This window comes from Meriones unguiculatus, chromosome 3 (assembly GCF_030254825.1).
Source record: "Meriones unguiculatus strain TT.TT164.6M chromosome 3, Bangor_MerUng_6.1, whole genome shotgun sequence".
Taxonomy (NCBI): Eukaryota; Metazoa; Chordata; class Mammalia; order Rodentia; family Muridae; genus Meriones; species Meriones unguiculatus.
In genome coordinates this window covers 175,173,341-175,190,643 of record NC_083351.1, presented here as the reverse complement: position 1 = coordinate 175,190,643, position 17,303 = coordinate 175,173,341, and the positions used below count along the sequence as shown (strand labels likewise).

The following is a 17,303-nucleotide window of genomic DNA, read 5'->3' as shown; positions in this document are numbered from 1 at the left end:
CCAATAAGCATATGAAAGGGTGATAAGCATCACTGTTCAGTAAGAATTAAGAAACGCGACAAGAAAGCACTTCCTAGCACTTCTGGGGCGTGGCTCATTGCAGAACTCTTGCTTAGCACAGGTGAGGTCCTAGGCTCAATCTCCAGGACCCCGAGAATGCATTTAACAACTTAAATCTAGCAACACGACATACAGGGCAGTCACTGCGGGGGAGGGGGGATTAGCTCGCACAAGGACTTGGAGACACGTGACCTCTCGCCCGCTGAGATATGGCTATCCCCTCAGCTGCAGTTTAGAGGTGATCCCTTTAAAACCCTGTTCTAACCGTTGGGCAGTCCCACCTTGCTTCTCGCTTCCCCTAACAGAGCATCCGTTACACTGTGCTGTGTCTATGTAGCTATCTGTGTCTTCCAGTGACCCCCACAGGTACGCACAACTGCAGGCCCGGAGTCTCCTCCTTTGTGTGATACAAGATTTACCTACTAAATACTTTACGTTAATATTAAAGTATTTCTAAAATGGTAATTATTTATGACTACGTATGACTTTATATTGCTCCTTTATTCTTTGCATTATTTATATGACTTCATTTCTAGTCAATAGAAAAGAAAATGTTAATTATAGATTGCTGCATTTTATGTGTTATGCTGTATGACAAATAATATCAATATCTCCAGTAACAACTGACTTTCTCATTCATATTTATAGTATTGAAACTAAGGAGAGAAAGAAAATATACAAAAATTTCCAAGAGGTAAATTAAACTGAGCTGAATAAAATCATTTATTTCATTAATTTTAAGATGTGTAAATTTTGGAGTAAAAGCTTTATAGTATTTAATTGTTAATATTCAATAAAAAAATGTATCTGCTTTTGATTTCTAGTTACCTTGGTTTTTTGTTTTTTTGATCTTTTTGTTAGTTTGTCTTTTTTTTTACTCCTCAGAGCTGAGGAACGAATCCAGGGCTCTACCACTGAGCTAAATCTCCAACCCTTCTTTTGATTTCTAAATGAATAAAATATAACCATTTTTCCTTCCTCCTTTTATTTCCGTGTGTCGTGTGTGTGTGTGTGTGTCTGTGTGTGTGTCTGTCTATGTGTCTGTGTGCATGGTGTTTGTGCTATGTGTGAGCGCTATCTGTTTCCACACTGTCATTTGAGGCAAGGTCCCTACTAAAATTGTAGCGTACCCATTAGTCACAAAACTGACCACTGGGCTCTAGAATATGCCTCTCTCCATCCCCCAGGCACTAGCGTTACAAATATGCTCGACCATGCCCTGCTTTTGTGTGACAGAGACCCCAAGACAGGTTGTCATACTTGTGGGGCAAGCAATTCACTGTCTGAGCTACCTGCCCAGCCCTAAATGATTCTAAATGTTACAACTTAGCTTTGAGGAATAAAGCTGTTTCCAGTGCTTTCAGTACCATTTGCTACTGTATTTATACTGAGATTCCAGGAATCAGATACAGAATTACAGAACAGAAATACTAAAACTGGCCCAATGACTGTCTGCAGGAGCACTACAGTGGCACTTGGAAGTGGCAAGGGCCCAGAATTAACAACGTCCCCACAGCCTTAAAGGGCAGAAACAGGAATAGAGCCCCACCTTCCATCCCAAGGCTGACTGGGACAGAGGTGTCACCTCCCTTAACGCAGGCAGACAGCTACAGAACTGCTCCTACCACTACTGTCAGTGCAAGCTTGACTCATCAGCGTTTAAACCAGTAGCTGATAAGAAAGAATGAATTCTAACATTCACCACATCACACGTGCAGAAGAGCCCAGCTCCATCTCACAGGCTCAGTCACTGATACCTAAGCAGTGACGGCCACAATTCTTAGGATATTAGCAGTCACTGCAGTTCATTCTGACACTCCGACAGTATATCTAGGAACAACCAATATAAAACACCCAAGTGCCTGGCAGCATGCTGTAGAATATGGACGTAATCATGGCGAAGAGCTTTGTAAAAAGCATAACTACGTATCAATATAAAAGTCTCACACGTGTGGACAACTTACTTGGCTTTGAGGTACTTCGTGGTCAGCTCCCCAGTACAATGTCATTCCAAGAGAATAAATATGGATCTAGGAAGAGAATTTTCTTTTACAAAAATCACTTTATGATAAAATAAAAAGTTTAACAAGTAGTATATTTCCTTTGCTTCAAAGGAAGTATAACATGCAAATCGATAAAAATCATTTCGCATTTTACATAAAAGCACAGCAGAAATTATAAGGAGAGGAGCGCCGATTAGACCAGACACACACTCAGAGTCCCCTTTCCAGTTTCGCTCGGTTTCTTTATGCAAACGTAAGTAATGTGAAGATATGTTGCTAGCCCTTCTTTTACCTGACATGTAAAATGTACTCTGGCCTTGCTTTCTTAATTCGCCAGCAGAGACATGACCATGCTAACTGTAGGAGAGCTTACACTTAATTCACTGCTACACAGAATTTTAGTCTCTATTGACGTTTTATTTTCTAATACAAGTCTTCTCTTATTAGAGGACAACTAAGATTTTCCCAAACATTATGATACATGTTTCAGCAAACATTATTTTTATATGCAGACATTTCCCTTGAATTAATTCTGAAATTATGTGAAAGCCACACCTGTAGACAACCCCCAAAACACACACACACAGACAATACGACTAAGTAAGAGAATTGCATTTTCCTACAGTTTTATCATTTTCATCTCAACTATGAACATGAAAGAGTTTCCACAGAAGATTTAGATTTTTGCCAGTCTGAAAAGTGAGGGGGAAATACAGTTGAAGTTCTGATTAGCTTATTTGCGGATTTGGGAAAGGAGAAGGAGGATTAAAGCCTCTTCTGTTCCTGGCTGAGAAATAACATATTGTGATGCTGACAAATGCTCCGTGGGGAGGAGGAGAGGGGGGAGCACGGGGTGTCCCTGTAGGCAGGAGGTGGGCGTGTGTAGCCAGGAGGCAGGGAGTGTAGGAATTTACATGCATGTACCAGGAAAGAGATGCTAAGGAAAGTCTGCCTGTGTGTCCCGCTGCTGCTGCTGCTGCTGTTGCTGCTGCTGCTGCTGCTGCTGCTGCTGCCGCCGCCCTTAGCCTTACAACCAGTGACTTACACACCAGCCTGCCCCAGAAACTTGTAACACACACTACAGGGACTGTCCAGGAAACTTGTCACACGCACGCGCGTGCGCACACACACACACACACACACACACACACACACACACACACTACCTATCAGAGACAGCCCAGCAGACTTCCAGGCTTTCGCCCAGGCCTAAGGCTGCTGAAGCCACCAGCTCCGTGGCCTTAGAAGCTAGAGGCGCTCCACGTCTCAGTGTGCAGAAGTTCCTATTGGAGTCCGGCCTCTTCGCCATCAGCCCACCTCGAAAGTCAGCCTCCCTTCTAACACACGCACACCCTGCTCCGTGTGTTCTCCGGAGCCTGACATCCTGGGAGGGTTTTAACTTTAGGTTTTGTTGTTGTTTGTTTGTTTGATGTTTCTGTCCCTACTTTAGCTTTCTCTTATTTTATTGCCTGTGTTTTATTTTGTTCCTGTTTTCTAAACTGTTTTAAAATTCTATAAGCCATATTTAGTTCTCTTTAGGAATTGGCAAAAAAAAAAAAAATCTATGTACAATAAAACGTTAACACTAGTCTTACTGTGTCACGGCACTTCAGCCTATTTCTTGTATTGCCGCCTAGATTTGTTCCCAGTTTATAGATTAGAAGAATTTTTCAGTTTTCAAGTATTTCCAGTACTTCCGATTTCTCTTTATTCTAACTCTTCCTAATGACTTCGAAGGTCACCCTGATCCCCCTCGGTTTCCTTCCAACATGTCAGCGCCTGGCCAGCCTTTCTTCTCTCTTCCATTCCACTGTGCGGGCGTGAGCGCACACGCGTGCACAGTGCACACACAGCCAGCTTTTCTTAACCACAATTCCTTCCACCAAGAATGACCTCTCCTTGTCAACTCCAGTTTTACCCGCTGGTGATGAGCCATGGTTAGTTACGTAACCATGTAACCATGTAAGTCCTTCCACATCGATGACACAGTTTCATGTGCACCTCAAGTGAAGCAGCTGGCTAACACCTCCTTGTGCACAGAGAGCAAGGCTCACACGTCTGCACGCTTCTCGCCACTAGCAGAGGGCGTTCACCGACGCCTGCCGAGTCCAGCACAATGAGTGTGAGATTCAAGAGCAGCACCATGCAGTGTGCTCACATCACGTCTCTTGGGCCTCATCTCAAGACACTTATGAACACGTGTCTTGCTTTGGTCAAGTAATTCTTCATTAGGCTCCTTTTCCTCCATTTTGGAATAGTAATGTATATCCTGTGCCATTATATGTTGGAAGTATGTAATCTGCCTTTTGATTTTATAGAGGATTATGATTAAGAGACCGCATGAATCTCGAGGCTTTGAACTTCTGAAACTATTATAGACTATGGGGACTTTTGAAGTTGGACTTAGTGAATTTCTGAATTATGTTGTGGCCACAAGCCTGTGGGGGCCAGGGAGTGAAACGTGGTGGTTTGACTAGGGATGGCTCCCAGAGACTCATGTATTTGAGCAGCACTATTAGGAAGTGCGGCCTTGTTGGAGGAAGCGTGTCACTGTGGGGGTGGGCTTTGAGGTCTCCTATGCACAGGCTACACCCAGTGTGGCACACGGTCTCTTGCTGCTGCCTGTGGATCAAGATGTAGAACCCTCAGCAACGCCAGTGCCATGCCAGCCTGCATGTCACCATGCTTCCCACCATGCTGAAAACAGACCAAACCTCTGAAACTGTAAGCCAGCCCCAATAAAACATTTTGCTTTATAAGAGTAGCCTTGGTCGTGGTATCTCTTCACAGCAATAGAACCCTAGGACTTTGTTTTCCTTTGTATTAAAACTGAGGTGACAAGATAGACGTTGGGGTTAGTTTTAAGGAGTGGCAGCGACACCCCCACACCCACCATCCTGAGTGGAGCACACGGAGCAACAATGGCAGCCAGTGAGGTGGGATTCAGAGTTCATCAATGAAATTAGATTTGAGCTGGTCAGTGACATCACCATGTTTCTACTATAAACTTTTCCTTCTTTTTCACTGCTCCATTAAATGAGCTGTCAGACTGTGAGAGTTCTGCCTCCACTGTGTCCCCTTCATCCACTTTTTATTTTACGACCAACGTATTACGCTTCTTCTAGCTCTTTTTTCTCCAGATTATGAAGTTCCCCAAATCCTCATAAAATGCTGTAGCTCTCAAAAGTATCAACATCTGTCAAGTTTAATTCATAAAATTTTAACTCCTGTTGTCTCACATAAAAACCGTAGGCTCCTACCCCATTCGTTGAGCCCCAGCCCTGGGGCTCACTCATGCTGACCCTTCCGGTGCCAACGCCTACCTGTTCTGATTGGCCATTTCTAACTACAACGAACACCTTTTATTCTCTAGTCATCATCCAGGCCCATAACCTTGAATGACACACCCTTTGAACCCCAAATTAGGCTTATTCCTCAGAGCAAATGCTACAGTCTTTGGGAATAAAAATTAGCTCCTTCAAGCACTGACTCACAAACACTTGACTCCCCTACCCAGCATCTGTTTCAAACTGCCATATAATATGACTATTCCACACTTAGGACTCAGGCTCCACTTTGTAGTTATCTTTCCCCAAGCAGTTGTTTATAGACAGCAGGCATTAAATAACTACTTGTAATAAGAATTAATAATGATTCATCCTTAAAAATATTTTCCCCAGGTCAGTATGTTTTCCTGGAATTATCCTGAATTATACATACACATATACCACACACACATAAACACACATTTATTTTGAATTTTGAATTATAAGTTACATATATATATATATATATATATATATATGAAATCTTAAAACATGATTATTTTAAATTCAAAGGAATTTTCCATGGACTGGTAAGGGTAGCCCAGGGTTTTGAAGGCCCTACTTCTATCAAAATAACAAACAATAAAAAAGTGAAGACTTAACATTTACCTTCTCAACATCTGAGAGGGAGGTCAGTGAATGGTTTTGAAGAACTTCTGGTGCCGTGAATGCTCGCAGGTCCTGATTGGAGATGTTTTCATCTGTAAAGGACACACTGCCAGATGGCAGCAATAGCAGCGACCATGGAGAGATGATGAAGCCAAGGGCAGCAGGGTCAGCAATGCTCACTGGTTTGTATAGGCACCGAGCAAAAAGAAGAAAAAATGATAATCATTTAAAATTAGAAATGGAAGCATCTACAATCACCTCAATAGTCTGTACAAACAACATATGTGTGGTTTTATGCACAAAATTAATACGGTATGCGAGTAGGTATCACCTAAACATAGCTCCGACCACTGTTCACAATGATACCTGAATCTGGTTCCTCACTTCACATCTGGAAGGAAGGTCCTATACACTGGTCGTAAGAGTTAAACCTGCTTTTATACTGACATACAGAATGGAGAAGGCCCAGTACTGCTCCATCATGGATTCTTTTGAGTACTCAGTGAAAACTATAGTTTCGGGACACTGTCTACAAACAAAAACTTTGTGTAGAAATTCTGGGCACAGGGTTTTTTTCTGAGACTGATACTCCAAGGATTCATTCATTGAGATAACTTAGAACCCCTGCAGAGATGTAGCTCATGGCAGCTCAGTATCCAAGTGGATTTCCTAGTAAGGCTATCTCTGACATGAACTCAGTAGCTGGTTCTTTGATCACTTCCCCGAGTTTTTTTTTTTAATCCACAAAATTATCTTTTGTGTTATCTGTTTCTCAGATGTTTTATGCATTGTCTTCTGTTTATTTATGTACATATTCTGTCTCCCCACTTGAAATTGGGGGACCAGTAGCAGATAACTTTACTGTGCTGATGATTTTATGTTAAAATCTTGTGCAGAAAGCCATTAATATACATTAGATATTTTATAAACATGTGAACACAGCAATTGTATAAGGCAGAAGTTAAAATTAATTAATTTTAACATTTTTTTTTGTTTAATAATAGTGTTAGTGACCTTGACTGTACTGGTGAGTGAATAAATTTCTTCATTTCAGGGTGATAGGCAGAAGTGGACTTTAAAAAATTATTACATTATGTATTTACTTATTTGGTTTTTATTTAATGTGTGTGGACAAGTGCATGAAGAGGCACGGTGTAGAGGTCAGAGGGCAACATTCTGGAGTGGGTCTCTCTCCACCGTGGTCTGAGGTGAACCCAGGTCCTCAGCCTTGGAGCAGGTGCCTTCTCCCGCCGAGCCATCTCACATGCTCATTACTGGACTTTTAAAATTTACTTTTCCTGCCTCAGTCCGTCCCCCCCCACTCTCAACCCCAGGCTGCCAGTGGATTGTTGCATCTTCAATAGCTAATAGTTTAGTCTGCTATGCTGAAGAGAGAGGCTGGTGTGTGGTCAAGGATTAGGAGCATGAGGATAGCAGGCTTTCTTCTGGCATGCATGGACCTAGAGTCCAGGAAAGCAAGACGGCACGGAGGCTCTGGGCAGCGTTTATGCGTCTGTGTTAGCTCTGATCCTCAGTAATCACCCTGAAATCGTAAGGGCTGGCTCTAATCTCAGGGCTGTCGGGAACTGGCCCTGTGCTGAGGGCAGGTTACCTAGGCCCCAGTGAAGACCCCACACCTGTTCAGATGTGGTCAGCACTGACCGGCCTTGAAGATGATGATTATAATAATAATGACAAAAATAGCAGTAGTAATAAAGAAGGCATGAAGTCAGGAGAGGACAGGTTGGTGGGTTCCAGAGAGTACTGGATGAGGGCAGTGGGGGAGGGGAGCTATAGATAAAATACCCTCTATATGTGTATACAGTTTCCAAAGGGAAAATGCAAATGTTATTTTAGAGCAGAATTATGCCTGAAGATGAGAATCGCAGACTCCCATTTCACGTTCAAGCTTATTTGCTGTACAGTGGACAGAAAGGCCACTGTGAGGAACTGAGACAGAGGACGAGACGGGCAGTTTAATGAATGGTAAAGGAGGGCTACAACACCACACTCCCACTCGCTGCGGGAGAAGGGTGGGAAGGAACAGTCAGTCCTCATCATGGGAAAGCTCCAGACTCTCCGTACCGTCCTTTTGCCCCAGCAGCGCCCAAACCGTTCATCAGCCCTGGCTCTATCTCACACGCAGTCCGGCTGCCGACAGGAAGTCTCCATTTGAATCTTAAAAAGGTCTTCAGTTGGATAAGTCCTATGGAAGACTTCTCGTCCCCAGCAGCGCCCTCCTGTTCCCACTTCACGCCTGCCATCTGAGTCTCCTCCATCAAGGAGACGTGACAGTTTTTCAGTCACTCAGGTCAGAACCTCAGCATTACCCCATTCTGCTCCTCCCACACCAGTTCTTCAGGGAGTCCTCTTCACGCCCCCTGAAATAGGGCCTGTTGCCACCAGCCTGGCCGCCCGCCTCCATCCCCTTGCACAGGGTTACAGTCGCCTGCTGTTTGTTCCCTGAGTGGGAACTTTGAAAAGAATTTATTGTAGTGTCTCCAGCATCTCAAGATTCTGAGTAACATCTCTGCCTTGCTTGAGTCATTTTTCTAGCTGGATGATGTCCTGATTGTTCACACCGAAGAGAAAGCTCTTAATGGGGAAAAATGTGTACAGTGCCTTGTATTTATTTTCGGTTTTAAATTATATCTTACTTATTTGTGTGCTTGTGTGTACATGTAGCGCCTGCATGTGTCGCAGCCCATGTTTGGAGGTCAGAGGACAACTTACTGTGGTTATTTCTCTCCTTCCACCACATGGAACCCAGAGACTGACCTCAGTTTGTCGCTCACTGAGCCATCTCACTGGCCTAAATTAATAGTTATTTATGTGAATATTTATGAAAGGCAGCAGTCTGTAGAATTTCCCTGTTGACATGGTTCTTTGAAAGTAAAGCCATGAGAACCTGAGTTTGGATTCCTAGCACCTATGTTACACACACACACACACACACACACACACACGCACACGCACACGCACACGCACACGCACATGCACACACAGCAGCAGCATGCACCTGCCATCCTCTAGCTGTGGACTGAGACAGGAGGTCCCTGGGCTGTACTGGCCATCCATGCTAGCCAGCTGAGCTCAAGGCTCAATAAGAGGCTCCATTCAAAAAACAAGGTGGAAAAGTGCTGCAGAGAAAGGTCCTCAGCATCGACTCTGCTCCCCTCCCCTCACACCTCCAGGTCACCTTCTCTGGGGGCAGCCTTACCAGGCCACAGAGGAAGACAATGCAGCCAGTCCTGAAGAGACCTGATAGGCTAGGGTCATAGGAAAAGGGAGGAGGACCTCTCCTATCAGTGGACCAGGGGAGGGGCATGGGAGGAGAAGAGGGAGGGATGGTGGGATTGGGAGAGGATGAGGGAGGGGGCTACAGCTGGGATACAAAGTGGATAAATTATAATAAATAATTTTTTTAATTTAAGAATAAATAAAAATTAAAAAAAAATCAACCACAATACAGACAAGCTTTCTATCTGTCTTTTTTCACTACATACATGACATGTGGCCCTTTAAATGGAGAATGACCACTTGGATATGGCTTATGGTTGGATTCCAGAGAAAAACAGCCAACTCAAAGGCAGTCAGGAAATTAAGTTTGGAACAGCAATGATTTTGGCAGAGAAATGGTCCTGAACATGGAGAAACCGAATTATAAAATGTGGGAGTGGGGGAGGTGTCATGGTTTTTCTCTTTCAAAAACACACAGAAATGCCACTAATGTTTCCAAAGTGATTTTAAAGTGCCACGTAATAAATCTAGAGCAACTATGACCACAAAAGGCATTGCTGTCAATTTTCAAAACATATACATAACATCTAAGTACTGGATTCTTGAGGTAATGTAGTCAAACCACAGAATATATTTTTAAACAGTTATAAAGGCTTATGCAAACCTACAAGTAAGGGGATTTAAGATTTGTGGCTATAATCAGTCCTTAATTCCTACTTCCTGATAACTAAAAGGAAGGAACTTAAAGCAAATGTCTTCAAAATCCTTCAAAGAATGTTAGCAAAAGAATATTTAAAAAGTAAATTCCAGAAGCTTATGGCGCTATGTCCCACGTTTTAGTTGTGCGCTGACTATACTCCAGGAATGCTATTATGAAAAGTAAGTCTGATATGAACGGACTCCGGTAGCCACCAGGGTTCTTCTCGGAGACCTCTGCTAACACTCCACGGGAGAAGTTGCTGGTCAGAGTTTCAGGCAGCTGGAGCTGAAGCTAGAAATACGCAGAAACTCCATGTGCAAAGAAACAACGTAAAGCATATTCCAGTGTTCTCTTACGTCAAGAACCCGTTTAACACCCACACTTTCTGCCAGGTACCTGCCCGTTGCCTTAGATTTCCACCTTAAACTACGCCCATAAACCCAGCACTCAGGAGGCTGAGGCTGAAAGGCAGGAACATTGTAAGTCTAAAGACAGCCTGGGCTATTTAATAGTTTAACGATGTTTGGAGTTGCCTAGCAAGACTCTTGTCTCAAAACTTTAAAAAAAAAAAAAAAAAAAAAGGTGAATAATTTTAATTAGGTTATAAACATGGTGTAAAGGAATACTCAGCAAAAGGAACAGGGACTAAGTCAGAGATTCAGAATAAAACTATTTCATGTGCAAACTCCCCTAAAAATTCTTATGTGCATTAGAATCAATATTTATAAATCAGTCACCTGATATAAGTTAATGTTGAAACAAAATTGGTTAGCACAGTTACTCTGCATTTTAGTCTTTCCTTGAGGTCATCTTCCTCCACTGTCTTGTCTCTTTCTTTCTCTCTTCCTCTTTCCTTCCCCTCCCCCTTCCTCTTATCTGCCCTCTTCCTTTCTTTTCCTATCTTCCTTTTGTGATAAATATGATCTACTGAAATGATATACTATTGGGCAATTAATTATAAATTGAGAACTTATTTATTCCTAAGATTTGGTTCCCACTTTTAAAATGCCACTTTCTCTAATATGAGATAAAACAGAATAAGAATCCCTTTCTGAAAATAAACTTGCACTGATTCTTTCAAGTGTACCTGCAGCAAGGTGAATTGTAATGACAATCTCCTAGAAGACATTTGACGCCATTTAACCTTCCTGAGATAGCCAATTGCTAAAAAGCATTTCATATAAGCTCCCACTAGCCTGTGAGTCTCCAGCGTGGACACTGTGCTGTAATGGGTCTCAGATCACAGACATCACCCAAATCCACAAGCTTCTCACGAAGTTACAAAGTACTGGAGAAACAATCTGCTTCTCTTCACTCTTTTCAAATACCACCTTCAGCAGAATGGTGCGTGCTTCAGGTAGGGTACAACATAGTCAGTTTGAAGCAGCAGTCACCTCCAAGTCCTCAGCCTGATGTGCAGACCTCACAGCTGGGATCTTAGAAGCGCTCGGCTCCCTGCCCTTCCTTCCACATCTGTAAAGCCGCGCTGAGCCCATAAATCTGCTGTGCGGGTTCCTGGGAAAGGCATGTAGAGCAGCTTCATCCTTACCATGTAATAAACCTTCTCCTCAGAGACAGCAAGTGTGCACACCACATTTAAGAGAGTCACTGTTCAGATTCACTCAGTTACTGGCTGTTTCCCCCAGAGGAAGAGGCGAAGGCACTACAGACAGACAAATCCGGATCATCTCACTGTGTTCTTGATGTCTGGTAATAGCTCTGAGTTTGTTTTTTTATTTTTGCATCTCTCATCGACATGTCATATTAGAAATACAGACAATTTGAAGAACGAAGCTTTGTGAGATGTGAATTTGCTCTTTAGTGAGAAGTAAATTCCCTGGGGAGTCCCGTTCTCTCAGAGGTCTCCTTAAGGCACAGCAGTCCCAGGCAGCAAAGTCCTCAGGCTCATGCCCTTGGTCTAAGAGTTGACAATCACGTCAATTAGTACCTGAGCAGCTAATTATACTGCCTGCCAAATTGACGTTTTACTGTACCTCGCAATTACCCCGAACTATAACAAGATTTAGTTAGTGAAAATATTTACGTGACTGTTAATCACCATGGTATCAGCTTTAGAATTTGTTTCACTTATAAGAGAAGTTGTAGGAGTTGGGAACAAATTATAGAAAATTGTTGCTCCGGTTTCATAGAGCAACTTCATTTATGAGTTCTTTTTTTATTTCACTAGACTAGGATGAAATAATTTATTTCTTTTTTTGTTTTGATTTGAGACAGGGTTTCTCTGTGTAGCCCTGGCTGTCCTGGAAGATGCTCTGTAGACCAGGCTGGCCTCGAACTCAGAGATCCACCTAGAATGCATGGTGCCACCACTGCCTGGTTAAAATATTTTGTTTCTTACAATGACGGTCACACACTGCTTTTTGCTTTCCCTGCCTCCCTTCTTGTTCCCATCAAACAGGCAAGTTATATGCCTCAGCCATAAACACTGTAAAACTGGCTTCTGATCAATGAGGCATCTGATAGTTTGTGTTAATTATTTACAAGATTCTTCAGGGGAACCCAGAATCATGCAACCTGGTAGTACAAAACTGGTGAGATCTGGGCTAATACCGTTTAAAAATAACAGGGCTTAAAGTGTGTGGCCACGGGGAAAGGGAAGCAGGTCTCAACACTGACTTTCCTTCTTGGCAGCCTTATTTGGCCATCTGACTAAAACAGCTTAAGAAGGAGTTCCATTACCCTCTCCCTTCACCAACACATTCCCAGGTTTTCCACATAATACGGCGTTCCTTTCTAATTTTCCTCTGGCTTCCCTGCTGTCCTGTTTAGTTTTTTGTTTTGTTTTTGTTTTGGGTTTTGTTTTTCAAATTGACCTTACTTTGAACCATCTAGGAAGAGGGAATAACAACTAAAGAAGGGTCTCCACAGATTATATTGTAGACAAGCCTGCGGAGCACTTCTTGGTTGCTGTGGGCCTACCCCTGGCAGGCCATCCTGGGTTATATAAGAAAACAGGCTGAGGAAACATTAGGGAGAAGCCTGTAAGCAGTGTTCCTCTGTGATGGTGCCTGCCTGAGTTCCTGTCTCCGGGTTCCTACCCTGCTTGAGTACCTGTCTCCAGGTTCCTGCCTGGACACACTGTTACCAGAAAGTGTAAGAGAAAATAATCCTTTTCATCCTCAGGTCATCCTTTGGTCATAGTGTTTTATCAACAAATTAAACTATAACCCCAACAATCTTCATCATCAATAAAATTTCACCTCCAAAAATTATGACAAGCTATGGATAAATGTTTTTTAAAACATATTTAAGTTTTAAAGAGTTATTTATTATTTATTTTACATATATGAGAGCTCTATCTACATGTGCACCTGCACGCCAGAAGAAGGCATCAGATCCCAGTATAGATGGTTGTGAGCCACCATGTGTTGCTGGCAATTGAACTCAGGACTTCCAGAAGAGCAGACAGTGTTCTTAACCACTGAGCCATCTCTCCAGCCCCTAATAAATGTTTTTCTAAGGTTTATTTATTTATTATGTGTAAAGCCTTCTGCCACATGCCAGAAGAGGGCACCAGATCTCATGATAGATGGTTGTGAGTCACCATGTGGTTGCTGGGAACTGAACTCAGGACCTGTGGAAGAGCAGCCAGTAGAAGCGCTCTTAATCTCTGAGCCACCTCTCCAGTCCTGAATAAAATGTTTTGTAACTCTATTCCACACATTTCTTCTGCAATATAAGTGGGTAAGGATAGAAACGGACTTCTCTGAAAATCAGGTACAACATCATTATACATAAAAATGTCTGAATCCCTGGGTGCTTGATTACACAACCCTTCATGACTGCCAATGTCTGGGAATACTGAAATTCTACATAAAATGGCATGATACTTACATAAAAGCCGTGCACATCTTCCTGTGCCAGTACTTACAATACTGAAGGCTGTGGACACAACTGCTCTACTGCACTGTTCGGGGACACACACAGGACAGAACCCTGCCAAGTTCAACACAGACATAGCCGTGCACTAGCCACGCCTTCAATGCATGTCTGCATTCTTGGGGTGGAACTCACACACGTGGACAGCCGGTGGCACTTGACAGAAACAAATCTGTCTACATGTCCAGTTCTATTCCGCAAGCAGACAAGCTCTTAAAGACGCCCTGCATCCCTGCTCTACTGTGACTAGAATTCCTCAACGCGGACTTTTCATATCACAAACAAACAAACAAACAAAAACCCACTAAATGATTCAAGGAGAGAGCACTGTGTCCGTGTCAGATCCTATGTCTTGTGTGGCTAGATGCTCAGCTGTGATTCAAACATACTATCCCATATCTGATTGCAGGAGCTTGAGCTCCTTAAGAAACATCAGGGGCCTGCACTGCTCAGTCACGAGGCTCGTCCATGCCAAGCCTGGAGAAGGGGCACAGCGTTTCATATGTCCACACCAACCTCCTCCCCAAAACGAGTGGGAACACCAATTCGGGAAATCACTGTTACAGTGAGATGCCCCCAGAGCTCAGCGAACTTGCTTCTTGTTCTTATCCTTACTTCGATTTTATGTCAGCTGAAAAATCCATCATAGGCTAGAGTACCTATGACTTTATATACTCCACAACGCCTTATGTACTTTTGGGCGCAGCTTATAAAGCTACAAGCAGAATGAAATCCAGAGCTATGGCAAGTCAGAAAGTGTAACTCGTAACTACTTTACCCACACTGTAATTAAGTCAAGGTAGAAGAAATCGTTTCAAGTGAGAAATTAGACCTAAATTGTTGTTCTTTAGTTGGTACAATTAAGAATAATACTATTTACTGTAAACATTATGCCAACATTTTAAAAATTCTTCTGGTGTAAAAATGAAAATAAACACGGTGGGTGAAGGTACATTTTGAGCGGGATCTGTAGCAACCTTCCCCTGTAAGCTCCGTACATTTATCCCTCCCGCTGCCTGCTTGGAAGGCATGAAGTCACAGTGACGTCAGCCCACACAGCGCACGGCTGCTGAGTCTGCGGGGCAGTGGCTGTTCTCTGGGAGCGCTTCTCACGCCTGTCGGATGGCCTACACCATGTATTTTCAGAATGCCAAATATTAAATTTAATTTCATGTTTTACAGTTTGTTACCAGGGAACAAATAGGGCAATTTCATCTAGTTCAAACACATTTAACCTGAAGGACCTGTTAATTCTGGCCTTACAAATACGAGGCAAGATACAGCATGTCAAAGACAAGTGACGCTCCCTCTTAATCAACTAAATTATGACGGCAGATAAGTAGGAATGCAATAAAAAGTGAGCAGGTAGGGCTAGTCTTTTGAAAGCTGAACATATTATATAAAAATTTACTTGAAATTTTTCAGTCCATAAAATTTTTTATATTTTTCTATAAAGGCTTTGAAAAAGTCTCAGGAAGCCAAGCTGAAGTTCATCATCAGTGAGGATTTACTTTTGGACTCTACTGTGCTCATTAATCGATTTGCCTATTTTGATTACTACAGCTTTATAGTAAATCTTAAAACTAGGCTATGTGGGTCTTCAACATTTGTCTGTTTCTTCTCAAAGATGTTTTGGCTACTTTTAAGTTCAATGAATTTCTGTGCAAATTTTAGGACACTCTCACTCACTCAGGCCTACATTCACTGTAAGCCCCTTCAGTAAGAAGCCTTCTCACTCAGGAACAAAGCAGAGCTCCCCTTTTATTCTTATCTCTAATTTCATTAAATAGGTCTTCACTTAGTTTTCCCTCAGATTTATTTCTAATTTTTTTCATATTTTAAATTTTCATATTCTGATTGTTACATTTCTACAAAAGGTAACTAAAAAAATTCAGTCTCCAAGTGCTCATTGTTACTATGTAAAGATACATTTTTTTTTTTAGTCAGTGTTCAGGAGAAATTTAGGTTTTTAAAAACATTTATATATTCCCCTACCCATAGAGTTCTGCTTCCCAATTAGCTGTCTAACAGACCAATAGGCATATAATTAGGAAAATAAAAAGTATTGCAACCCTAGATAAAATTCAATACAATTATCACATTCAAGTTAAAGCATAACAACTACTCATCTAGGCAAAAATGTAAAACTATTTTTCCTGCTACTTAATAAAAAAAAATCCAAGTTACAGCACAGACCACATGAAGATGGAGGAAGAAACACACTGTAGAGAATGGCAAAGGGTCACAAGGTGGCAACGGTCAGAAGAGACAAGACAGGACCGAGTGCAAAGAGCAGTTAAAAGGAAAGTTCCAGGCCATTAGTATCATTCACTGTCCCTAAGAATTATTGTAGTGCATGTATTCAAAGTAAGAAGATTACAAACCATCGTAGAGTCAATCATTAACAAACCCCAGTTACAGCCTCAGGACTGACAAGAGTGTTCTTTTCACATCAGCACACAATTACAAAGCTGGGTTACATACGCAAGCAAAAGACATCCTCAAAACTCTGTCAGTTCTCACAGATGGTATATACACATGACGAAAGGAGAGAAGATGGATACATCAAAAGGGGGAACGAACTACCACCATCACTGTCACCCCCCGAAGAGTGAATATTAACAGTTTCAATTTTCCAAGGAGAAACTCCTTTGAAGATGGTGTCTTTCAATAAGGTCATGCTGCAGCATTATTTTTTTCTATGAATCAGAGTAACAAAGATCTTGGCTTTGGAAAATACTAAAAGCTTTAACTTGCTAGAAGGCTGAAAGGGAAGGAAAAGCTGGTTTTTGTTTTTGTTGTTGTTATTGTTTTCTCTTTGCACAATACTCCCCCAGGAGAAGGGCTTCCACCTCTGCCACAGGGACTGTAGCAGTCCACTGCACATGAACGCTGAAAGGGCCCAGGCAACAGGCTCAGGGTAACAGGGGAAAAGCCACCACAGGAACCACAGAAAGGTTTATACAAGGGCATAGGAAGAGGAAGGTGGCCAAGATGGGAAGACAGTTTCAGAGACACAAACTGTTGGAGGATACACATTTCACCTGCTTTCCTACTAACTTCCCAGGGTTACTCATGCACCTATCTAAAGCCTCGGACAACTGCGGCCATCTTCAACTATACTGTATCAGACTCAGGAGGAAAATGATACAATTTCATCAAATGTAAAGCCTTCCTGTCAACCAAACAACACTCGCTTCTTCCCCACACGTGGAAATTCCCAACTGGCAATCACAATAACTGGTAATTTCCCAACTGTCAAAAAAGGCAAACTATTTTTGTTCTTACTACTATTGTTCTACTACTTAGACTGTCCAGAAAGTGACTCCCATTTGACGGTATGAGACACAGCTGCGTCATGGTGAATTTTTTTACAACATATCTAATGTGTCTTCATTGTAAAGTGCCAATCTCTTATGCAACAATCAGCGCTCGGTGACGAGGGCTGTAAATACAAGCTTTCAA

The 17,303-nt window shown here is 42.3% G+C and overlaps 1 protein-coding gene across 1 annotated transcript in view; it reads right to left on the bottom strand.

Moving 5' to 3' along the window:
• Positions 1-17,303, bottom strand: part of Ptpn13 (protein tyrosine phosphatase non-receptor type 13) — a 158,088-nt gene that overhangs the window by 102,359 nt on the left and 38,426 nt on the right. Inside the window, 2 exon segments of the mRNA XM_060381048.1 lie at positions 2,025-2,090; positions 5,999-6,177. Coding sequence (XP_060237031.1) covers positions 2,025-2,090; positions 5,999-6,177 — 245 coding nt within the window.